The 20,376-nt window shown below is 47.2% G+C and overlaps 1 protein-coding gene across 7 annotated transcripts in view; it reads right to left on the reverse strand.

Moving 5' to 3' along the window:
• Nucleotides 1–20,376, reverse strand: part of LOC116940431 (serine/threonine-protein kinase 32B-like) — a 45,389-nt gene that overhangs the window by 3,457 nt on the left and 21,556 nt on the right. For 2 of the 7 annotated variants that reach the window (XM_032950255.2, XM_032950253.2), the window contains 9 exons: nucleotides 19,617–19,768; nucleotides 17,885–18,058; nucleotides 13,804–13,841; nucleotides 10,723–10,812; nucleotides 9,606–9,709; nucleotides 7,513–7,629; nucleotides 5,013–5,138; nucleotides 3,087–3,218; nucleotides 99–169 (listed from right to left, as the gene is read on the reverse strand). In XM_032950255.2, coding sequence (XP_032806146.2) covers nucleotides 99–169; nucleotides 3,087–3,218; nucleotides 5,013–5,138; nucleotides 7,513–7,629; nucleotides 9,606–9,709; nucleotides 10,723–10,812; nucleotides 13,804–13,841; nucleotides 17,885–18,058; nucleotides 19,617–19,768 — 1,004 coding nt within the window. Of the gene's footprint in view, nucleotides 1–94; nucleotides 170–3,086; nucleotides 3,219–5,012; nucleotides 5,139–7,461; nucleotides 7,630–9,605; nucleotides 9,710–10,722; nucleotides 10,813–13,803; nucleotides 13,842–17,884; nucleotides 18,059–19,616; nucleotides 19,769–20,376 lie in introns of those variants that run through there. The other 5 variants (XM_032950256.2, XM_032950254.2, XM_076065970.1 and 2 more) reach the window with 5 other exon arrangements.

Here is a 20,376-nt window from a genome sequence, read left to right on the forward strand (position 1 = left end):
GGAGACCGCGCTACCGCCGGTGCTGTGTCACTGTCCCGAGATCGCTTGTGTGGGGTGCGCTGTTGTGTGTAGGCTTTGCGCAAGTGCCTTCTGCTCACTTGTCCCTGTTGAAGACGATGAACTCCTGGCGAACGTTCTCCAGGAACTCCTGCAGGTGCTCGTTCTCCTGCTGAGGGGGGCGACACGGCGGGGGTGGAACGCATCGTGACACAAGCACCGCGTCGGTCGTGCGCATCGACCGGAGAGAATTGTGCACGTGCCTCTAGCATAATAAGGCTATCTTTCTGGCTTACTAAACACAGGGATCTGTCAGTCACATTGCTGAGCAGCGCAATTGTGACCTCGAACCGGCATGATTCTTTGAATGGCTGCAGAGGGGTGAATCGTTGAAATTCTCCAAATGGTGACCTCCAAAGTTATTCTGTTTGTACCAATTCTGTGTCCGTCTAACTTCGCGGTGCGTATGACACCACACGCAGTGGGAGCAGCGGTGACGCGGTTAGTGCACTGCGTCACGAAGCTGGTAACTCAAGTTTTATTCCCACGACAAAGTTTGGTCAATGTGTGGTCAAGTATGGTCAAACGACCCCCATGACTCATACGGCGTCGGAAGGTCCTCATCCAGCAGTGGACTGTCAAAAGGGCAGGACATGTAGGGGCACCAATCATTTGTAATGCCACTCGCCGCCCACCTCCATATATCTCTACACGTAATGTCTACGGCTCATCCCTTCATTCACACCCCATCATCCCTTCATTCACACCCCATCATCCCTTCATTCACACCCCATCATCCCTTCATTCACGCCCCGTCATCCCTTCATTCACACTCCATCATCCCTTCATTCACACCCCATCATCCCTTCATTCACGCCCCATCATCCCTTCATTCACACCCCATCATCCCTTCATTCACACCCCATCATCCCTTCATTCACACCCCATCATCCCTTCATTCACACTCCATCATCCCTTCATTCACACCCCATCATCCCTTCATTCACACTCCATCATCCCTTCATTCACACCCCATCATCCCTTCATTCACACCCCATCATCCCTTCATTCACACACCATCATCCCTTCATTCACACTCCATCATCCCTTCATTCACACCCCATCATCCCTTCATTCACACTCCATCATCCCTTCATTCACACCCCATCATCCCTTCATTCACACCCCATCATCCCTTCATTCACACTCCATCATCCCTTCATTCACACTCCATCATCCCTTCATTCACACCCCATCATCCCTTCATTCACACCCCATCATCCCTTCATTCACACCCCATCATCCCTTCATTCACACCCCATCATCCCTTCATTCACGCCCCATCATCCCTTCATTCACACCCCATCATCCCTTCATTCACACCCCATCATCCCTTCATTCACACCCCATCATCCCTTCATTCACACCCCATCATCCCTTCATTCACGCCCCATCATCCCTTCATTCACACTCCATCATCCCTTCATTCACACCCCATCATCCTTTCATTCACACTCCATCATCCCTTCATTCACACCCCATCATCCCTTCATTCACACTCCATCATCCCTTCATTCACACCCCATCATCCCTTCATTCACACCCCATCATCCCTTCATTCACACACCATCATCCCTTCATTCACACTCCATCATCCCTTCATTCACACCCCATCATCCCTTCATTCACACTCCATCATCCCTTCATTCACACCCCATCATCCCTTCATTCACACCCCATCATCCCTTCATTCACATTCCATCATCCCTTCATTCACACTCCATCATCCCTTCATTCACACCCCATCATCCCTTCATTCACACCCCATCATCCCTTCATTCACACTCCATCATCCCTTCATTCACACTCCATCATCCCTTCATTCACACTCCATCATCCCTTCATTCACACCCCATCATCCCTTCATTCACACCCCATCATCCCTTCATTCACACACCATCATCCCTTCATTCACACTCCATCATCCCTTCATTCACACCCCATCATCCCTTCATTCACACTCCATCATCCCTTCATTCACACCCCATCATCCCTTCATTCACACCCCATCATCCCTTCATTCACACTCCATCATCCCTTCATTCACACTCCATCATCCATTCATTCACACCCCATCATCCCTTCATTCACACCCCATCATCCCTTCATTCACGCCCCATCATCCCTTCATTCACACCCCATCATCCCTTCATTCACACCCCATCATCCCTTCATTCACACCCCATCATCCCTTCATTCACACCCCATCATCCCTTCATTCACGCCCCATCATCCCTTCATTCACACTCCATCATCCCTTCATTCACACCCCATCATCCTTTCATTCACACTCCATCATCCCTTCATTCACACCCCATCATCCCTTCATTCACACTCCATCATCCCTTCATTCACACCCCATCATCCCTTCATTCACACCCCATCATCCCTTCATTCACACACCATCATCCCTTCATTCACACTCCATCATCCCTTCATTCACACCCCATCATCCCTTCATTCACACTCCATCATCCCTTCATTCACACCCCATCATCCCTTCATTCACACCCCATCATCCCTTCATTCACATTCCATCATCCCTTCATTCACACTCCATCATCCCTTCATTCACACCCCATCATCCCTTCATTCACACCCCATCATCCCTTCATTCACACTCCATCATCCCTTCATTCACACTCCATCATCCCTTCATTCACACTCCATCATCCCTTCATTCACACCCCATCATCCCTTCATTCACACCCCATCATCCCTTCATTCACACACCATCATCCCTTCATTCACACTCCATCATCCCTTCATTCACACCCCATCATCCCTTCATTCACACTCCATCATCCCTTCATTCACACCCCATCATCCCTTCATTCACACCCCATCATCCCTTCATTCACACTCCATCATCCCTTCATTCACACTCCATCATCCATTCATTCACACCCCATCATCCCTTCATTCACACCCCATCATCCCTTCATTCACACCCCATCGTCGTCGTGCGTCGGGTGCCTAGCGCTGCTCCCATGCCCTCCTACCGTCCGCCATCTGGCCGAGCAGCGTACCGAGTGCGAGCTTTCCTTGCTGCCCTCGCGCATCTTGCTCTTCGCCAGTCGCTTCTTCTTTTTGTGCAGCGGCTTCGCCTCCAGGATCATCTCCTCCAGCTCGAACGTCGGGTCGCAGTTCAGCTGCCCTTTCTGAGCAGGCCACGCCAAGATAAAGGGAACAACTCATGTCCAAGCAACAGCCGGGAGAATGAAACAAAATCATTGTCAGCCACGATCCATCCACTGCTGGATGAACGCTCATCTCGCACGCTCTCGTGATGTTAACCATCCGTCGAGTTACTCAGCAGAAGGCGATTTCATCGTTCCGTCTCGGCCACAGACGTCATCTACAGCGCGGTGCCTCCTCTGTTCTTGATCTCCGGCCACCGTCGCTTCCAGCGCGAGATGATGACCCAAGACTGCTTACTTTTCCTCACAGTCAAGTTGATGCCTCTGCCTTGTGTATACATTCTCTAATCCTCGTGTTCCTCTTCTTATCTCTCATTGTAACTCTCTCAATGCTTCTTTGCGCCATTTTCAGCTTTTGTTCCAATTTTCCCTGTCTATGTCCATGTTTCTTATCCACGCGAATATGATTCATATCAAAACAAAAGAAGCCTCGTTAATTAAAGACTATTATACACCTGTGTTTGCTCGTTATACTCCACGTGCGATTGGCATCATGTCAGGGTACAAACACATTTGCATCGGTCGTGCTCGCAGCGAGCAGTGTACCACCTTGCAGCGGAGAACGGCCGCCCCCAGAAGATGGCATCACAGAACTAATTCTGACGTCCCTTCAAGGGGCCTCGTGATCCACACCCCTGTGGCCTCATTGCTTTTAATGCTCTGAAAGGAGTCTGTGTCACAAGAGTTGAATCATCACGGCTGGACCAAGATGAAGGCTGCACCTTCTCAGCTTGTATTTTGTGTGCGGTGACGAGGCTGAAACTCAAACGCGGGCGTTAGTGCTCTGATGGGAGCTCAGCTGCGTGAGTCGCCCCGCTGCTTCACGGATTGGGTCGGTTTGAAATGACATTGAGCCACTATTGTTATCGGCATTATTACCCTTAATAACCATTACGCCAATGTAATTTCACAATACACTCAATACTATTGAATTTTCTTATTCCATTTCTTTGCAGCGTGTATAAAACAATCCGACATTATGGTAAGTAAATCAATAAGAGCCATTTCGTGTTACTACCTTGCTGTATCTGTGCGTTTGTGCTCCACATGGGCAGTGGCCAAGCTCATGACACACGTCTCCCCCACGTCCAATACCTCTCCTCCCTGCTCACTCCACGGACCACGGCAAGCCGCCGCCACGCCCTAACGAGCACGCCCACTCACCTGCTCATGGGACCCAGAACCAGGACTGGCAACCGTCTAGAACTCTCTCCCGCTGCTGCACAGTGCAGCAGCATCCAAGCACGATTCACCTTCAAGCAGAAGCTCAATGCCCTCACCTATCCCAGCACCTGTCCAGACTCAACAGCTTGCTCTTCTCCTCTGTCTGTGACTGTCTCTTCTCTCAGATAAAACAATAAAATATGCGCCTCCTTTATCCCCACGAAGCTAATCCCCACAGCTTTGTGCAGTTTTTAGAGAAGCAGTAGCATTTAAATGCCATCTAAACCCCAAATGTGAAGTGTAAATTGCAACCATCGTGGACACAAATATAAACAATACAGCCGCAATGTAAACCATTGCTAACAATCTGTTCAATATCCATTCATCACAGTCTCCATTGTGATGACACACCGAGGAATGAGAGGTCTCGGGATTGGCTGTCGAAACGTCCGGATATGAAATCACCAAGGTTGGAGAATAATCTTGCTGGTGAGACACTTCCTTACCCACATGTTTAGAGGTCCAGCCTAAAACCCAATGGGGCCACAAATGAATGCGTTTAAACCAGAGGAGATGTACCAGGCTACTCACATTTGGCAGGAAGGAGGGTGTCACCTTCTTCTGGAGCACGGCTTCCCAGTTGACGTCGGCCAGCAGCGGCGAGCCCTGCACCCGGGCGAGGCTCGCCCAGCGGTTCTTGGGCTTCAGACACAGCAACTGCACCACGGCAGATGGAGCAGGGACATGCCGGATTGTCCGGCGTGCCCATTAGAAGGTGCGCGTTAACCAGGCGCATTAACCGGGCGCGTTAACCGGGCGTGTTAACCGGGCGCGTTAACCAGGCGTGTTAAACGTGTTAACCGTGTTAGCCGGGCATGTCAGCCGGGCGTGTCAACCGGGCGTGTCAGCCGGGCGTGTTAGCCTGGCGTGTTAGTTAACCAGGCGTGTTATAGCCAGGCGTGTTAACCAGACAAGTTTGAAGTAACAGAATTGCCCATTCAGATTTGTCCACTTTGTGATATTACATGCTACTTATATTCCACAGCGTGGCAATCTCCTTCTGGCCAACGTCTAAAGTGGCACTCTGCGAGGAGCCCCGCTCACGTAGACAGACTGGCGGCCGTGCGAGTAGGCACCGGCCAGCTCGTTATCTGTCTCGTATCATCGCGATAACACGTGGAAGAGAAGCCCAAGTATAAGAAAGGGTCACGTGGATTTGAAACCGTTTTACACTTGACCATAATCGTTTGTGTTCAAGTTTTTGTGTCTCACAAGCAGTAGAGTAGCAATTTGTGCGCTGTGCTACGAACCCGGCGAGACGAGTTTGATTCCTGCTCATGGGTCAACATCAGTGTCGAATATCTTAACTGGTCCTGGGCCTAGGCTGACTCACTCTTAGACGAGTGCAGTGTGTAAAGATTAGCACTGGGGAAACAAACATGGCCAGGCGTGGTGCTTGCCACCCACCCCTCGTGTACCGTACCAGCCTAAATAGGTGCTCGTTAACAGCACTTGGCCCAACAGCCTGTTAAAGGCTATACGGTGGATCTTTGCCTTTGCGTCTCATGGAGTTGCACTGGCTGTCCACAGGGAGATGGGGCCCAGCTGCATAGACACAGGCGCTGCTGCGACAGACGGCATCGTTAACCGCCACTAATTCAAATCTTTAAATGGCGAGAAAACTCCGCGTAACAGAAACGTGCAGGCCGGAAAACGAAAAGCTTCGACGACACAGTGCACACAGAAAGCTCTCAACACAACGATATCAACGTAGCCCACCAATGCAGACCCCTGCAGCAGCCGCCGCGACTATGAACGGTGTGGCCGAGGAAGCGTCACGGCATGCGGGAAACGGCACCGGCTGCTGGGGGAAACCGCAGACCTGGCACGCACCCTGCCACACCGCCCCACAACCGGCCACACCCCGCCACACCGCCCCACACCCCGCCACACCGCACCGCTCGCACGTCGCGGTCACTTCACCGGCCTCGTGAATTGAACCGAAAGAAGCTCTTGGCCCAGTTTGGAAATTCAATTTCACTCTGGTTACTTTACACCACACTGGGCGCGATTTGCTTTTTTAGAAAGCAAAACGTGACAAGCCTCTCCAGTGTCCGTTCCAGGACCGCGTCCCGGGTAACGGCACAACAGGGACAACACTCCCAAGGATGGCAGATAATGTTGCTCGGCGCTCCGAGTGTTCCATGACAAGAGAGAGTGTTACAGCAGCTATCGGAGGGTGCGACACGGGTTCTCTCATTGTGGGAGTACCGTTATTACCACGGGATTGTGCTTATAAAAGGTACTCTTATTGTTATTATCATGACTCGTACTTTTATTGTAAATATATTTTAATTATTGTTACATGATTCGGCTGTGACATTATAAAGCCTGTGACATCATCAAACCCATGAGGTAAATTATAACGGATGGTGGATGCAATGGGGGGGGGCATAATGTAGGAGATCTCCCCCCCCCCCCTCTTGAGACCTCAAAATATTTATTTCATCGACATTTACCAGAGAAAATACAATGAATGTTGTATCACGATGAACATAAGGCCCTTTTTAACAAGTTTGGAAATTTGGGATCACCTCCCCCCCCCCCTTCCCTTGGGAAGTTTGTGGTTGCCGCGTGTGGCGAGACCTCCCGGCACCCCCCCACTCCGGGACGACTCGGCACCCTAGGGGTGGTGGGCGGGCGAGGGGAAGGAGAGGAGTCTGCAGACTTCCACCAACTGTACACCGGCTTCGTCCTCGCTGGGACTCATCTGTACAGTGCTGTCGTGATGGGTTTCTGATGTGCCGGAATGGGTTTTCTCGTTATTTTTCATATTCGAATCACAAAGTCATCGTACAAAGAAAGCAGTTTCGATTTCCTGAATCTGCAACAAAGTGAGCATGCAGCACATGGATAGGAATGGAGGTAGGATGCTTCAGCAGTCCGGACTATCGTAATTGTATGGCATTTTGCCAACACATCATGCTGCTGCACATATACCGCAACCAGGCATTCCCCCATGCGCTACACGTTCAGTCACCTGCTCAGTCTTGCCACAGTCCAGCCTTCCTCTCGCTCAGCAGCAGCTCACCTTGCGCAGAAGACTGGCCATCTCCTGCGACCAGCAGGAAGAGTAGTGCACAGACTTGGTGTCCAGGATTTGCAGGATCTCATCTATAGTGGTACTTGAATGAATCTCATATGGCCTCTGGGACAAGTGAACACAAGGTATTGACTTCTTTTAGCAAAACTTTATGATAACACTTCATTGTCCAAATATAATACAACGCTTAGTTAATGGGCCATATATTTTAAGCATTTGACAGTCTTGCCACAAATTTATATTGCCATTAAAAACCTTTTAACTGGCCTTCACCTTGTAAAAATACTCAAACGATCAATTAAGTGATAAACAAGAAATAGTGCAGTTTCCACAATATACGCCTTCGTGCTCAATTTCCCCAGACAACGTGGGCACTGCAGCACGCGTGTCCCTGAGCCACCAGTGGGCCCTCTCAGCCGGGCCCCGTGTTGCCACATAAAGCGGGGGGGGGGGCGTCCCCACCCGGCCCTCACTCGGCGCCCGTCACGCCCCAAGACGCAGGGCGTCCCCCGTCACCCCAACACCCCACCCCCCCCACCCCCCCGGTGCCCAGGTCGCGCTGCTGCTCTTGGCGCCGCACCGCTAGCGCGTCCCCCGCCCCCCCCCCCCCCCCCCCCCGTTCTAAAGGAATCCCATATTGCCGCTCGAGAGGGACCTGGGAAAACGTTTGCCGACAGAATACCGTGAGGTTGCCGGTACGGCACACCGGTAGCAGCAACACGCCGGCACACCGGTCGCTCAATTCTGCATCACTGCGCTCGCCAACGACGTGCGGACAGACGGTTCATAACGTAAAAATCATAAAGACGCTTTTCCCTCCTATCGCTGCCTCTGTGAGCTTTTAAAGTATTGATGTACATTTTGTTCCCCCTTCAAAAGGTTATATTTATTACATTGTCCATGTGCGGATGTCATGAAAGTTTAATGCCGCTGCCTGTCACATTGTTAAAAACATCTTGACCGAATTGAATAAAAGTGTCAACAACTTCACACACGGTCTCTGAGAAGCATGTTGTGGTGTGTGTGCATCATAGTAACATGTAGATGTTCAGCGGTAACTTCTGTAATCAGACAATGGGATATACTTACTTCACGTTGCGCTAAGTAACACCATCTAAACATGTACTGTGCAGACCGGGCAGATACCTACAATAACAATCGGGTGACTTCACGATGTTTGTTATAAACCATGCATAGCCAAAGGCTCCCTCTGCCTTGCATTCACCCGTCATTTTGTGTGGATCCCAAGGGCAGGAGTTGTGGTGGTGGTGGTATCCCGCTTTGCCAACCACACACCTCTCATCTTTAGTTACCGACATTAGCATTTCCCAATACGCTAAAATCTGTGAACATGTGCCTCATGACAATGCATCCTGTTAAGAAACGTGATTTATTTTTTCAGGAAAGCCTCGCTAAGTGGGCCACGCAATTGTGATATTTGCATTGTTCGTTTTCAAAGACTGCGTTGTGAAAAATGTTTCAAAAGCCAAATCTCTCAAAAATCAGTATCTTGCCTTTTTCAGGTATTTCGCAGGGAACATCCTCTCATGGAACATCTCTTTCCAAGGGTATCCAGGAAGTAATTATTCTGGTCTGACTGGCCACTGTATAAAATGATTAGCTGAAGAATAGTTTAGTTGTATTGTATGCTAAGGAAGACAGTAGATTATTGTTTAATGCGTCTTTATAACAGATTCTGTTGTCAGCCAATGAGAAACGATAGCCATGTTATTTGAGCGGAATAAAAAAAATCATTAAATAAATATTGTATCAAATATTAATTTGGGTAAAAATGTAGGTCCCCCAAAGAGATGCAACCCCAACAAATCCGCAAGGACTATCTTACTCTAGAATTACAGCTTTAAATCTCCTAAAACAAATACAAGTTTGAAAATTGTATTTTCGGAATGAAAATAGGTGACCCAAAAAAGCCATTCCCTACATTTAAACATAAACAAAGTAAAAACACCCAGGGGATTTTTACGAAGCCATCTGATCGGCCAAGGGGGAGCAAACGAACGTTCCCTCGGCCGCTGCGAGTAAGCCGTGTGTGCAGCGTGCACGCCGTCCGCACTACGCACCCATCCCCGCAGCAGCTCGTACGCCGTGACGCCCAGCGACCACCAGTCCACGGCCGACGAGTACCGCGGGGCGCCCTCCACGTACGAGCGGAACATCTCGGGAGCTGAGTCGGCGCCAAGCGAGGGGGGCGGCAGAGTACACCACAGCTCCGTCACCATCGGCTCAAACAGCTCAGCTAAACGTACAACGTCATTACGTTTTCTTAATGATCATTATTATTAGCGGTAGTCGAGCGACACGCAAAAAATAATTTTAGGATTATTTTGAAAGAGCGTGCTTCAGCAGCAGCTTCTGGGAGCTCGTGTGTATCCTCGCCTGTTTGTTTACAAATGAACAACTCGTTGGTTGGCAAATTCCTACCAAAAGATGGGTATCTGTGCGGGAGGTGGGAGTGGGGACTGGATCGGCCACTCAGCACCCGGAACCATGCCGTGGGGGTGGCACGCCACCTCTTGCGAACCACTGATCTATCTACACGATCAGCAATTGATTTTAATTTCCCTTCCTCTGTCATCCATCCTTGTAAGTTGTTTATTTGGGGGGGGACATGCCTTGCGCCACGGCATGTCCGATTCTGCGTTATCATGAGCCGTGTGTCATGTAGGGCTTTGAGCATATGTTGCACATAAACCAGCAGTACTTGAGAAGCTGAAGTCACTGGTAAATTTAAGAATTTGACTTACACGCTGTAAACAACAGTTTGAACACCCATTACACACACAAGTGATGGATCAGCCTCGGAGCTCTAAGAAAATCAAATTTTCTTCAAAATTTTTACACGTAAATATCACCTATGAAATCTATGTTAAATGAGTCGTAGGTGAAATTATTTAGTCAGTGTAAAAAAAAAGACGTCGACTTGAATGATTGATGCACTTTTCATAAACACAGCATAAAATGCAGACTAATGCACCACTTTTTTATTTATATGTACTGGCAACCACATCCAATATCGTGAGCAGCCTAGACATGCCCCTGTGCAAATGCGAGCGGTGTCTGTGTGTCTGTGTACATGCGAGCAGTGTGTATCTGTATACATGCGAGCCGTGTCTGTTTGTCTGTGTACATGCGAGCGGTGTGTGTGTCTCTTGGGATGGGAAGGCAGTGCCGTCTCACCCATGTAGGGCTTTGTGCCAGCCATGGAGGACGCCTGCTCGCCTTCCTTCACCACAGTGGCAATGTTGAAGTCTGTAATGTGTGCATGCCCTGCAAGAAAACGGTGTCAATGCAGCATTACATGACGCATCGCTTCTTTGATTAACGTGGAACTTACACCAAACCTGGCTCCAGCTACTCTCGGATTAGGGGGGGGGCAGTAGAGCTGTTGTTTGGGGGGCCACCTGAACACACCCTCACCCCACACTGCAAGTGCCAGCCCCGTCTTAAGCTCCGAGTACACAGCGCAATCCCTGCATTTAAGAATATAGCGTTTACGGTTCGCTCTGACTATATACATGTTATATTCATGCTGAATGGAACACTATTTATGTATTACATAAACAGATCGTATGAGACAATACAAACGAAGCAGTGCAAAGCAATGCTCGATCAAATAATTTCTCTGAGTACCGGCGATGTGAACCGCTACATCCATTTAAGACTTCTAATAATAATAGAACTACTACTGCACGAGGTGGCTATACTACGTGTTACCTTGCTATGACTCTTCCCTTCTATAAATGTGGAACTCCTGGTTACCACAGTGGGCCTTACCAACGTGCATGTTAGCATTCTGACGAATGTATAACCGTGGCTAATTGGTCGGCGTGACTGTGGTCACCGCGACCGGACCATGGGACATATAGCGGCTCAATTCCTGATTCCCAAATATGTAGGGGGAGGCATCATCACAGGGATTGGGCACCCTTTGACGCAATCACCTGGCTCAACCACATCAGTGTATAATCACAGTAGTAGCTCTACATCCACAACAGCTGTATGAACAAAAATAAGATGATCAATGGGTGCCAATGGAACCGACAGTCCCAGGTGTTTGCTGCACAATTGAAATTTGTAAACATATTAACGTGAAGGTTTCTTTGTCAAAATAGAAATACAATGCTTTAATAATATTTTACCCCTGCTCTATACCCTGGCTGCGCCATATCGCCGACCCACTATGGACCACTGCGCTGTGTGCAGGGTAGCTGCGCTGGTTGTTTGAATTAAAAACACGAAGTGGATCTGCCAATATTTTCCACATTCCTACCAACAGGCAGTGAATTGACGACTTCTGCCTCCCCACCACAGCAGCTTATGATTTCTTCTTCAGTGCCCCAACTCTCAGCCAGAGCTGCAGAAGCAGGGAATAAGTCTGCCACTGATGTGTCGTCATCCGCCGCACACCCTGAGGGATTAACCTATGTGGAGTGGAAAAGGTCCGGGCCCCAGGGTCTTAGAGAGTCGCTGCCTTGGAAGCTCAAAGCCCACCGATGGGACCAGAGTGATAATGCCAAACAGGCCTCTTAACAATTGCCCAGTGAAAAGATCAAATCGTGTTTATGTATGGTTGCGCTTTTGTATGCCTGTATATCTGGGCGGTGGGCGGTGTGCTTTAGCATGCATAAAACACCATCACCGCCACCACCACCGCCACGTCTCGAATGAATAATACAACGGCTTCCCCTCCTATGTTTTCGTTCAAACTTTATAATGTGTCACTATGGCTGGTGTTGGCTGGTGCCGGATAATTGCGTCAGGAGTAGCGGAGTGTATCACTGTGATGCCCCCTTCTTGTTTGTGAATCGCCTATTGAGACGTTATGCGTGCCATGGTCTGTTCTGGGTGACCACAGTCGCACTGCAAGAGTGCGGCCCTTAATTTGGATTAGCGTTTGACATCAGTACACAAACACGACCACCAAATCGGTCTCGGGTTTCTGCCGAACCCCATTAGGCCATTAACGTGTACAGTATAAATATACATACAGTACAGTATAATAATGTGCTTGCTGCAATAGTATTGACTCCAGCAAGGCAAATGCAACACTGTATATGAATTGGATTATATCTATGAAATTTTAATGACTGCTTTACATCTCGAAGCAAGGCAGCATTCAGATGGGTCGACCTGTGGCAGGCTCCGCGAATACATTAATATTCACTCGAGTTCCCAGGGGGGCCTGGCGAGAAGGGGGATTGTTATCGGCACTGTTCTTCACAGCTCTCACGTCTCGAATGAATAATACAACAGGTGCAAGAATTTACTTTTAAACAAAATATTACAATTACAACGGTGCGGTTCAGTACACGTGTCACCTGGTGCCGCTTCTGAGGTTTGATTGGTTTAAAGCGGTTGTGATAAATGACAATAATTGGACAAATATGGAGAAAACTTTAATTTGACAATGTTTAATAATTTATATTCATTCATAATTACCTTTGTGGAGCATGCCCAGTGGGGTGGGGATTGTTGGATGTAGCGACGACGACAGGGAAACACTGTGCTGCTAAATCATTTAGACTGCAGGTGGCAGCTCTATTGCTCGGGAAATCCACAGGATCGTCATCACTGTCATCAGCCATGGCCAATCCACTGCTGGATGAAGGCCTCCCACATCTCTCACAATTCTGCAATGTAATAATGTCCATTTCCTAAACCCCTTGTTTAAAACAAAATTATGTTAATTATTTTCACGCCTTTGCTGGCGGCGAACTCTCGCAGATGCTGAACCTAGGGACAAGTGATAGAAAATGATGTCGTGGGATCTGACATGACCTCGGATCTTACTTGCCTCTGGTCAGTTGGAGGCAAATGACAAGCTGAAGCAATCCTTGAATGATCTTCCTATTGGTCAGACTAAATTGTTTTCCCACCTGATGACGGACGCCTGTGTTGTGCCCGAAAGGTCGTGATTTATTTTATTTTATACCTACGTGACTTTACCGAAAGAACCAAAGAGTATATATTCTAAAGTGCCACAACTTTATGAGTAGTACACTATATAAAAGCATGTTACGTACATTATAATGAGAGGGAGTACATGAAATGTATCGTAATTGATAACAAGCGTTCCATGTGTTCTCTACTGCCATGTATATTTTTTGTAAGATGAAAAAAATGGGAGCGAGAACAACGTTACAAAGTTGCTTTGTAGAAACCAATTTCCTGCCACTTGGAATGGGTTTTCAGAAGCTCAGCGGGAAGTGTCTAATGCAGAGTGCAATATATATGCAAACAGGTCCAAGGGCATCTTACCATGTTCATCAAGAAGAATATTGTCCGGTTTGATATCCCTGTAAAAAAAAAACAACAATCATAAACACAGATTTAAAATACTAATGTTTCACATACCATGATGATTTTCATTCAGCATATTCACTTCTATTACTCGATGAATGTTCCTGGTCTCTGACCAGAAAATACACAACATTAATTGACCGTTTGCTAAAATGACTCGAAGGTATTGGTAATGAATTAATAATTTGAAACAAGCAATCATATTTGTATTTCCCATTCGGTGCACACTACCGCTTAATGATGCGTATTGGTCATCATTAATTTAAGTAGTTTGATATATATAAGTTGTTCAAAATGTGTATGCCACTGATTTTTACTTTGTTATATATCTGTGGATAAATCTGCAGCCCTGCAGAATCTCACTCAGAGCTCGAGAGAGCTCACTCTAGAGGGTACTTGGCCTACTCTTCCATGCTTCACATATACTGTAAACAGTATGTAGTCTCCATAATTCACCCTCTAATCACAGTGGGAGATGCACTGCATGGGAAGGAGTGACTATTAAAGGAGCTCTGCTCTTAGTCCATGGAATCTTTAGTGCAGTAAAACTGAGAGTGACCTCCAGTGGGCCAAGATCATCGACAACAGGATAGTACGACCTTGCAAAATCAACGCTTTTAGGGGTGTAACAATGCATACATTCATCGATTCATCGACTGTACTTTCTTAGGCTCACAGCACTTGTGAAATCACCACGGCTGAGAATCATCGCAGACGAACGGCATCGCATTTATTCTCGCTATTTAACAACTTAAAAAATAAACTTGAACAATTATTAAGCAAGTCTCAGTCCTGTGTGTGTGTGCGTGTCCAGGTAAGTCCCCCTATGTCCCCGTTTGTCCCTCCTCCAACACTCTCTGTGCAACTCCCGCCGCGCTCCACCACCCTTCTCCTGCCACCCCCGCCTCTTTGTGCTACCAGCCCAGCGCCTTCTCATTCCCAGCCGTCGCCTCACGGGGACAAGCACAGGTTTAAGCTTGGGGTCGAGCGTTTATTTGAACTTGAGCATCGTTTTTCAGCATGGGGTTCGAGAAAGGGTTCGAGCATGGACTCATAATGGATTCGACCATGGATTCGACCATGGTTTTGACTGGAATTGCTTATATGGGCAATCACACATCCAGGATAACCTTCATTGGCCATGCCATACCTCGTCTATATTATCACAATTCATATTTCCATATTACACAGACCTCTTTACAGCACTCACCAGTCTCTCCACAAGTATACATTTAAATCTGGTTAGGCCAACTGGCTTTTAGCTCCACTCTGCACTAGTTTCTTATATTTGTTTAACAGTACTCACCCTCCTACTGTTTCTCTGCCTGCATGCCTCTCGTGTTACACTTATTTAAGTATCTCTGAACTGGGTACCCTTCTTATCAAGGTTACTCCGACCTATTAATAATAATCAGTTGGTCCACTTGCATCACAATTTGTAAGAACCCATTCAATGTAACACGTCCACATGAACCCTTCAGCCACGAAAGGCTGCTACGTCCACCACAATTTAAAACAATAATTTATATTTAAATCGAATCACATTCAGTGTCGTAACAATTCATCGAATCGTGTGGAGAATCATTACAAACACTGCTAGGGGGGTAGCTACGTGTCTCGGTGTCTTCCCAGCTATCAATCACTACACCGCAACAAAATGAACTCTGATTGAATTCCCTGCGCTGGCCCAGACGTCACCCAGATAAACGAAATCTGTGCAGTCTTCTCTGGTATCGCGGTAGCTGTAAAAAGTGGTGTAATAATGCATTGATCCATCGATCAAAGATTACCGGGGAACAGCTCATCTCCTAAATCTGTATGCCAGTTATTGATTGTGGTGATATATAAATTGAAAAATCGGTTCCAATTACAACTTTCAAGAGATTGTATTGAATTTTCCACTCTGCTGTGCATTCCATCCTTGATAAAATAAAATAATGTTGCGGTCAGCTGGTTCTGTGCGTGAACAGTGGCCCACGTCACCGAGCCGAGCGCCGCCGTCATCGCTGCGGCTGTGCATGACAGCGCTCAGTGACAGCGCCAGCACGTCATGCTGGCGTGGGGGGTGGTGGTGGTGGAGGGGGGGGACTTGCCCGGGCCCAGCCGGAATTACTCCCTTCCAGTGGCCAGCCGCGTCATCACGCCGAGGGGGTGTCTCTGCAGGCCCTGCCGCCGCTACATTTTTCACGGTTCCACTGAGACTGTTCGGGAATGTGCTGGTACCGTGGTGTGGTCGGGGTGGGTGGGTGGACGGTGAACTAGACTGGCTTTCTTTCGGTCATGAAAATGGATTTTCTCCTTGAACTTGATCTGTTTTTCGACTGATGGCGATTACGTCCCATTTGTGTGTGCCAGGGTTTAACGCTGCTTTATTGTCTGGTAATTGATTTCCAAACATTTTTCTCTTTTTTGTTTTGCCCTCGGTGTTCCGTAGGTTTTATTGGCATTGTGAATTGTTTTTATATGTTGTGTTGTATTTACGTACTGAATAAATAATTTTCCTCATCTTAAAAAATTGTGATTCCATCACTGGAATTTTTACACTCACCCAAGTTTTCTGAAAGAATATAGCAGAACATTTGTATGCATGGTGTATATTAAACACGTTCCACTCTAGTCAAAGGAACATGCATATAAAAATATAGTTCTTATCCTGCATCAATGCTGTGTCCTGGGCTGTCTGATACAAGTTTTAAAACTTGTTCATGAGAACACAGACTCAGTTCAGGCGCGTCATAATTATTTCACTTGAGTGACATCAATGCGACATCCTTACAGCTTAATAAGGCAATGCAAGTGACATCTCTACAATGCTGACAGAGTGGCTGGTCATGATATTGCTACATTCCCTGTGCATTACATAACAGCTTCTATGCCCCAAAAATGAGAGATTTTTTAACATCACCGTGAGAGCATGAGACAGATCCCACAGTGAACCTTGCACTGAATGAATGATTTCTCGACAGCTGACAATAACTCACCGTGAACCCCGTGACACAGCGAACCTAAGTAGCGGTGCTCCTGTGATTGAGTTTGGTGCACCGTACGCGTATAAGCAATGCTTTGTTGCGCGACACAAGGAGATCCCATCCCACTCTGCTGTTACAGCTCAGAGACGGTTTTAAAGCCTCACTTCGTTTTACCCATGGGGATGAACACAAGAGCCTTTTTGTCGTCAATAATATTTTCAATGATGGCTCCCAATAAAAAATAATCGAGTTCCCGTCGTGCCACGTGTGATGTGTGATATCGGACAGACCTCACAGCAGGTGGCTTCCCAACACATCTATTTTAACACACCATGCTCACACATTGTGCGAACGATGCGCGAGATGAGGTGCCGAATGAAGACATGGAGAGTAATGGTGTACCATGCTAAAACACAGAAACGTTGCCGTGGCTACAATATCGTAGTTTCATATTTCACTCGAACAACTTTAAACAAATTGATTTAAGTCCCTGTGAGCACTGCTATTTTTGTTGTTTAACACACCGTTTCTGAGCACACATCCCAAGTCCTAAAATTACAAGTAGCCAACAACAAACAGCACGATCAAAGTTGTAATAGATAATAGTCAAGGCATTTCTTGAATTGAGCAAGGTTATCAAAAGAGCTAGCGAAAAGAGATGATGGGAGGAAATTCCAAAAAGCAGATTTGCAGAAAAATTTGTTTCATGACCTGTCATGTAGTGAGTGGTTGGGTGAGTGAGTGAGTAAGGAAATGAGCGAGCGAGTCGAGAAATGAGCGAATGAGTAGTTGGGTGAATGAGATTTATGGGAACGGTCGTCTGTCAATTGCTTTCAGGTAAGGCTCATTGAGCTAAGAAGCTATTTTTCAGTGGCGACCCAGAAACCACAGTAGTAGCAATATAAGAGTGGAAGGAGGCCAACTGACCACCGGTGAGCGAGTGACTGGAGTGAATCGGTGAGTGCTGGATCACCAATCAGCCTGACCGCTGCTTTACGTTGAATTCCACCAAGCGCGGCATTGTTACATGGAGGGCTCGTGACCAGCTGGGTCGGGGGCGCCAGACCCACCTGTGGATGATGTGGCGCTGCTGCAGGTAGTCAAGCGCCAGAGAGAGCTCGCACAAGTAGAGACGCACCGCCTCCTCCTGAAAGCGCGTGCTCTGCTGCAGGTGGTAGCGGAGGTCACCGCCCAGCAGGAGGTCCACCACCATGAACATATCCTCCTCGTCCTGGAACGAGTACCTGCAGCCACGCGCAGACAACTACTTGAGCTGAGCACGCCACCCCTCGTTGTGTTTGTACCTCAACGGGTCACACCTCGTCGATAGGTGGGGGCCCCGGCGGTAGCGCGTTCGCGGATCGTTGCAGAGGTTCGCGGTTGAATTCAGGCGGGCCGCCCTGGTTATTACTGCAGTTGTATTAATGGTAAAAATTTGCGAAATTTAAAATATTACCAATGAATTACTCAATTGGGGTTACGAATAACAACACCGCTCCCTCCTAGCAGACTATAAGCATCTGTGGAACATAGTACCTCCGTGATAGCCGTGTGCTATAATAATGGCGCAAATACCAAATGTACTGAATTATTAAGGAGAGCTAGTGTCAGGATAGTATGCATAATTGGACCTTGGTGATGAGGCATTGGATGTTGGATGATGTCTATACGATGAACTGTGACATCTTACAGAAATAAAGAAGCACAAGGGTTGAGGTGCGGTGGAATAAAAGGCATTGACTGATGAGTGAGCTGAAACAACAACAACACCCGGTGTGTCAAAGGCTCATACACCACGTGACGAGCTCTGTTGTTTGGCTGTGTTGGGTGGTGGAGGGTCTTATGACACAAAAAATAGGCCAGATCATGATGTGGTCTCAGCAAAAATTTTTGTATGAATCAGTATTTGTACCGTATATCTTATTGTTGACTTCTGAATCCCGTATATAAAACGACAACAGCATTCCTTTCTGAAACATGCAAGCGAGAATAATAATAAGCCAAATGTCTCTTTTTTCAAAGAAACTAATGGAAACGCAACGTTCGCATCGCATGGCCCATGACCAAAGACTCATTTCACCCAAGTAAAATCAAACAAAACACCTACAAGCGTGCAACCTGCAAAGTTTGCAAAGAGTTGTCAAAATGATGAAGGGTGTCCGAGGCAGTGGAGATCACGACGGCTTGATGCACCGATCGTAAACACGGCATGAAATGCAGACAAATCCATCACACTATTTACACGCTTTTTATTAACTCTGTCTGTTGTTGTTGTCTTATCCTCAAACTTGTAACTCTATTTTTACCCACTTCCCAATGTGGTATCGACTGAAAACTTGGTATACTTATGACATACTGATGACAATACTATATTCTATCATAAAAAATTTAAAAAAACATATTTTCAAACATTATTTTTTACATGTTATGTTTCGGCTTGGGTCTAATTGTCCATGCTCAACGTTGGCTGTAATTGGCCACGGTCCCTTACGTTATGGCAAGCTTCGGGGCCACTTCCTGGAGCCGTGGAGTTATGCCATTACTAGTATGGTACATTTCATGAAAGCGTGTTTTTAAAAAAACATTTTTAAATATTACTTATTATTTATTTGCAGCAGCATATTCCAGAATTATGTTCTGGCAGCCACATCAAATCAAGATTACATCCAATATTGTGAGCTGCCTAGCCGTGCACCCCGTGTACATGCGAGTGGTGTGTGTCTGTGCATGTGCGAGCGGTATCTGTGTCTCCTGAGTTGTTAGAATGTGGAAGTTGTGTCCGATGAATTGGAGAGGCCGTACCAGAGGTTGACGAGGAAGGTGTGCTCCAGCTCCTGCATGATCTGCAGCTCGCGGAACACGTTGCGCACCTCGTCCCGCTCGATGCACACCTGCTTGTTCATGTACTTCATGGCGTACATCGTGCGCGTGTCCCGCTTCTGGACGATGCACACCTGGGACACAGCGGAGCACGGCGCCGCCACTTCAAGACGTGCCGTGCGGCGTTACAGAGATGTGGCACGCGCCATTACCGTGCATTGCCAAATCAACCGCACTTGACAAAGTGATGCATCTCAAAATAGAAATAGTGAAGGCGTGACTTGCGCCGTTTGTGTATGATTATTGATATCAGATTCGAAATGCTTGTCGTCTTCATCACCCACCATCTGTCTCTCTCGGCTCACCCGAGGGTGCCGTTACAGCGGCTGTCTGAACTCATGGATTGAGAGATTTTTTTACAGAGAATTAATGTATATTCTTGGTTCTTTCGGTAAAGTCACGTAGAAGGGAAACAATGAAATAATAAAAATATAAAACAATAAAATTCTCACGACGTTTCGACTGCAACACAAGCAATCATCATCAGGTGTGATGATGATTGCTTGTGATGCAGTCGAAACATCACACCTGATGATGATTGCTTGTGTTGCAGTCGAAACGTCGTTAGAATTTTATTGTTTTATATTTTTATTATTTTATTGTTTCCCTTCTACGTGGTGACTTTACCGAAAGAACCAAGAATATGAATCCCTGCAGTCACGAAAGCTTTAAATCAAAAAGA

The sequence above is a fragment of the Petromyzon marinus genome, chromosome 9 (assembly GCF_048934315.1).
Source record: "Petromyzon marinus isolate PM22_M1 ecotype Great Lakes invasive population chromosome 9, UKy_Petmar_22M1.pri1.0, whole genome shotgun sequence".
In the NCBI taxonomy this organism is placed as follows: Eukaryota; Metazoa; Chordata; class Hyperoartia; order Petromyzontiformes; family Petromyzontidae; genus Petromyzon; species Petromyzon marinus.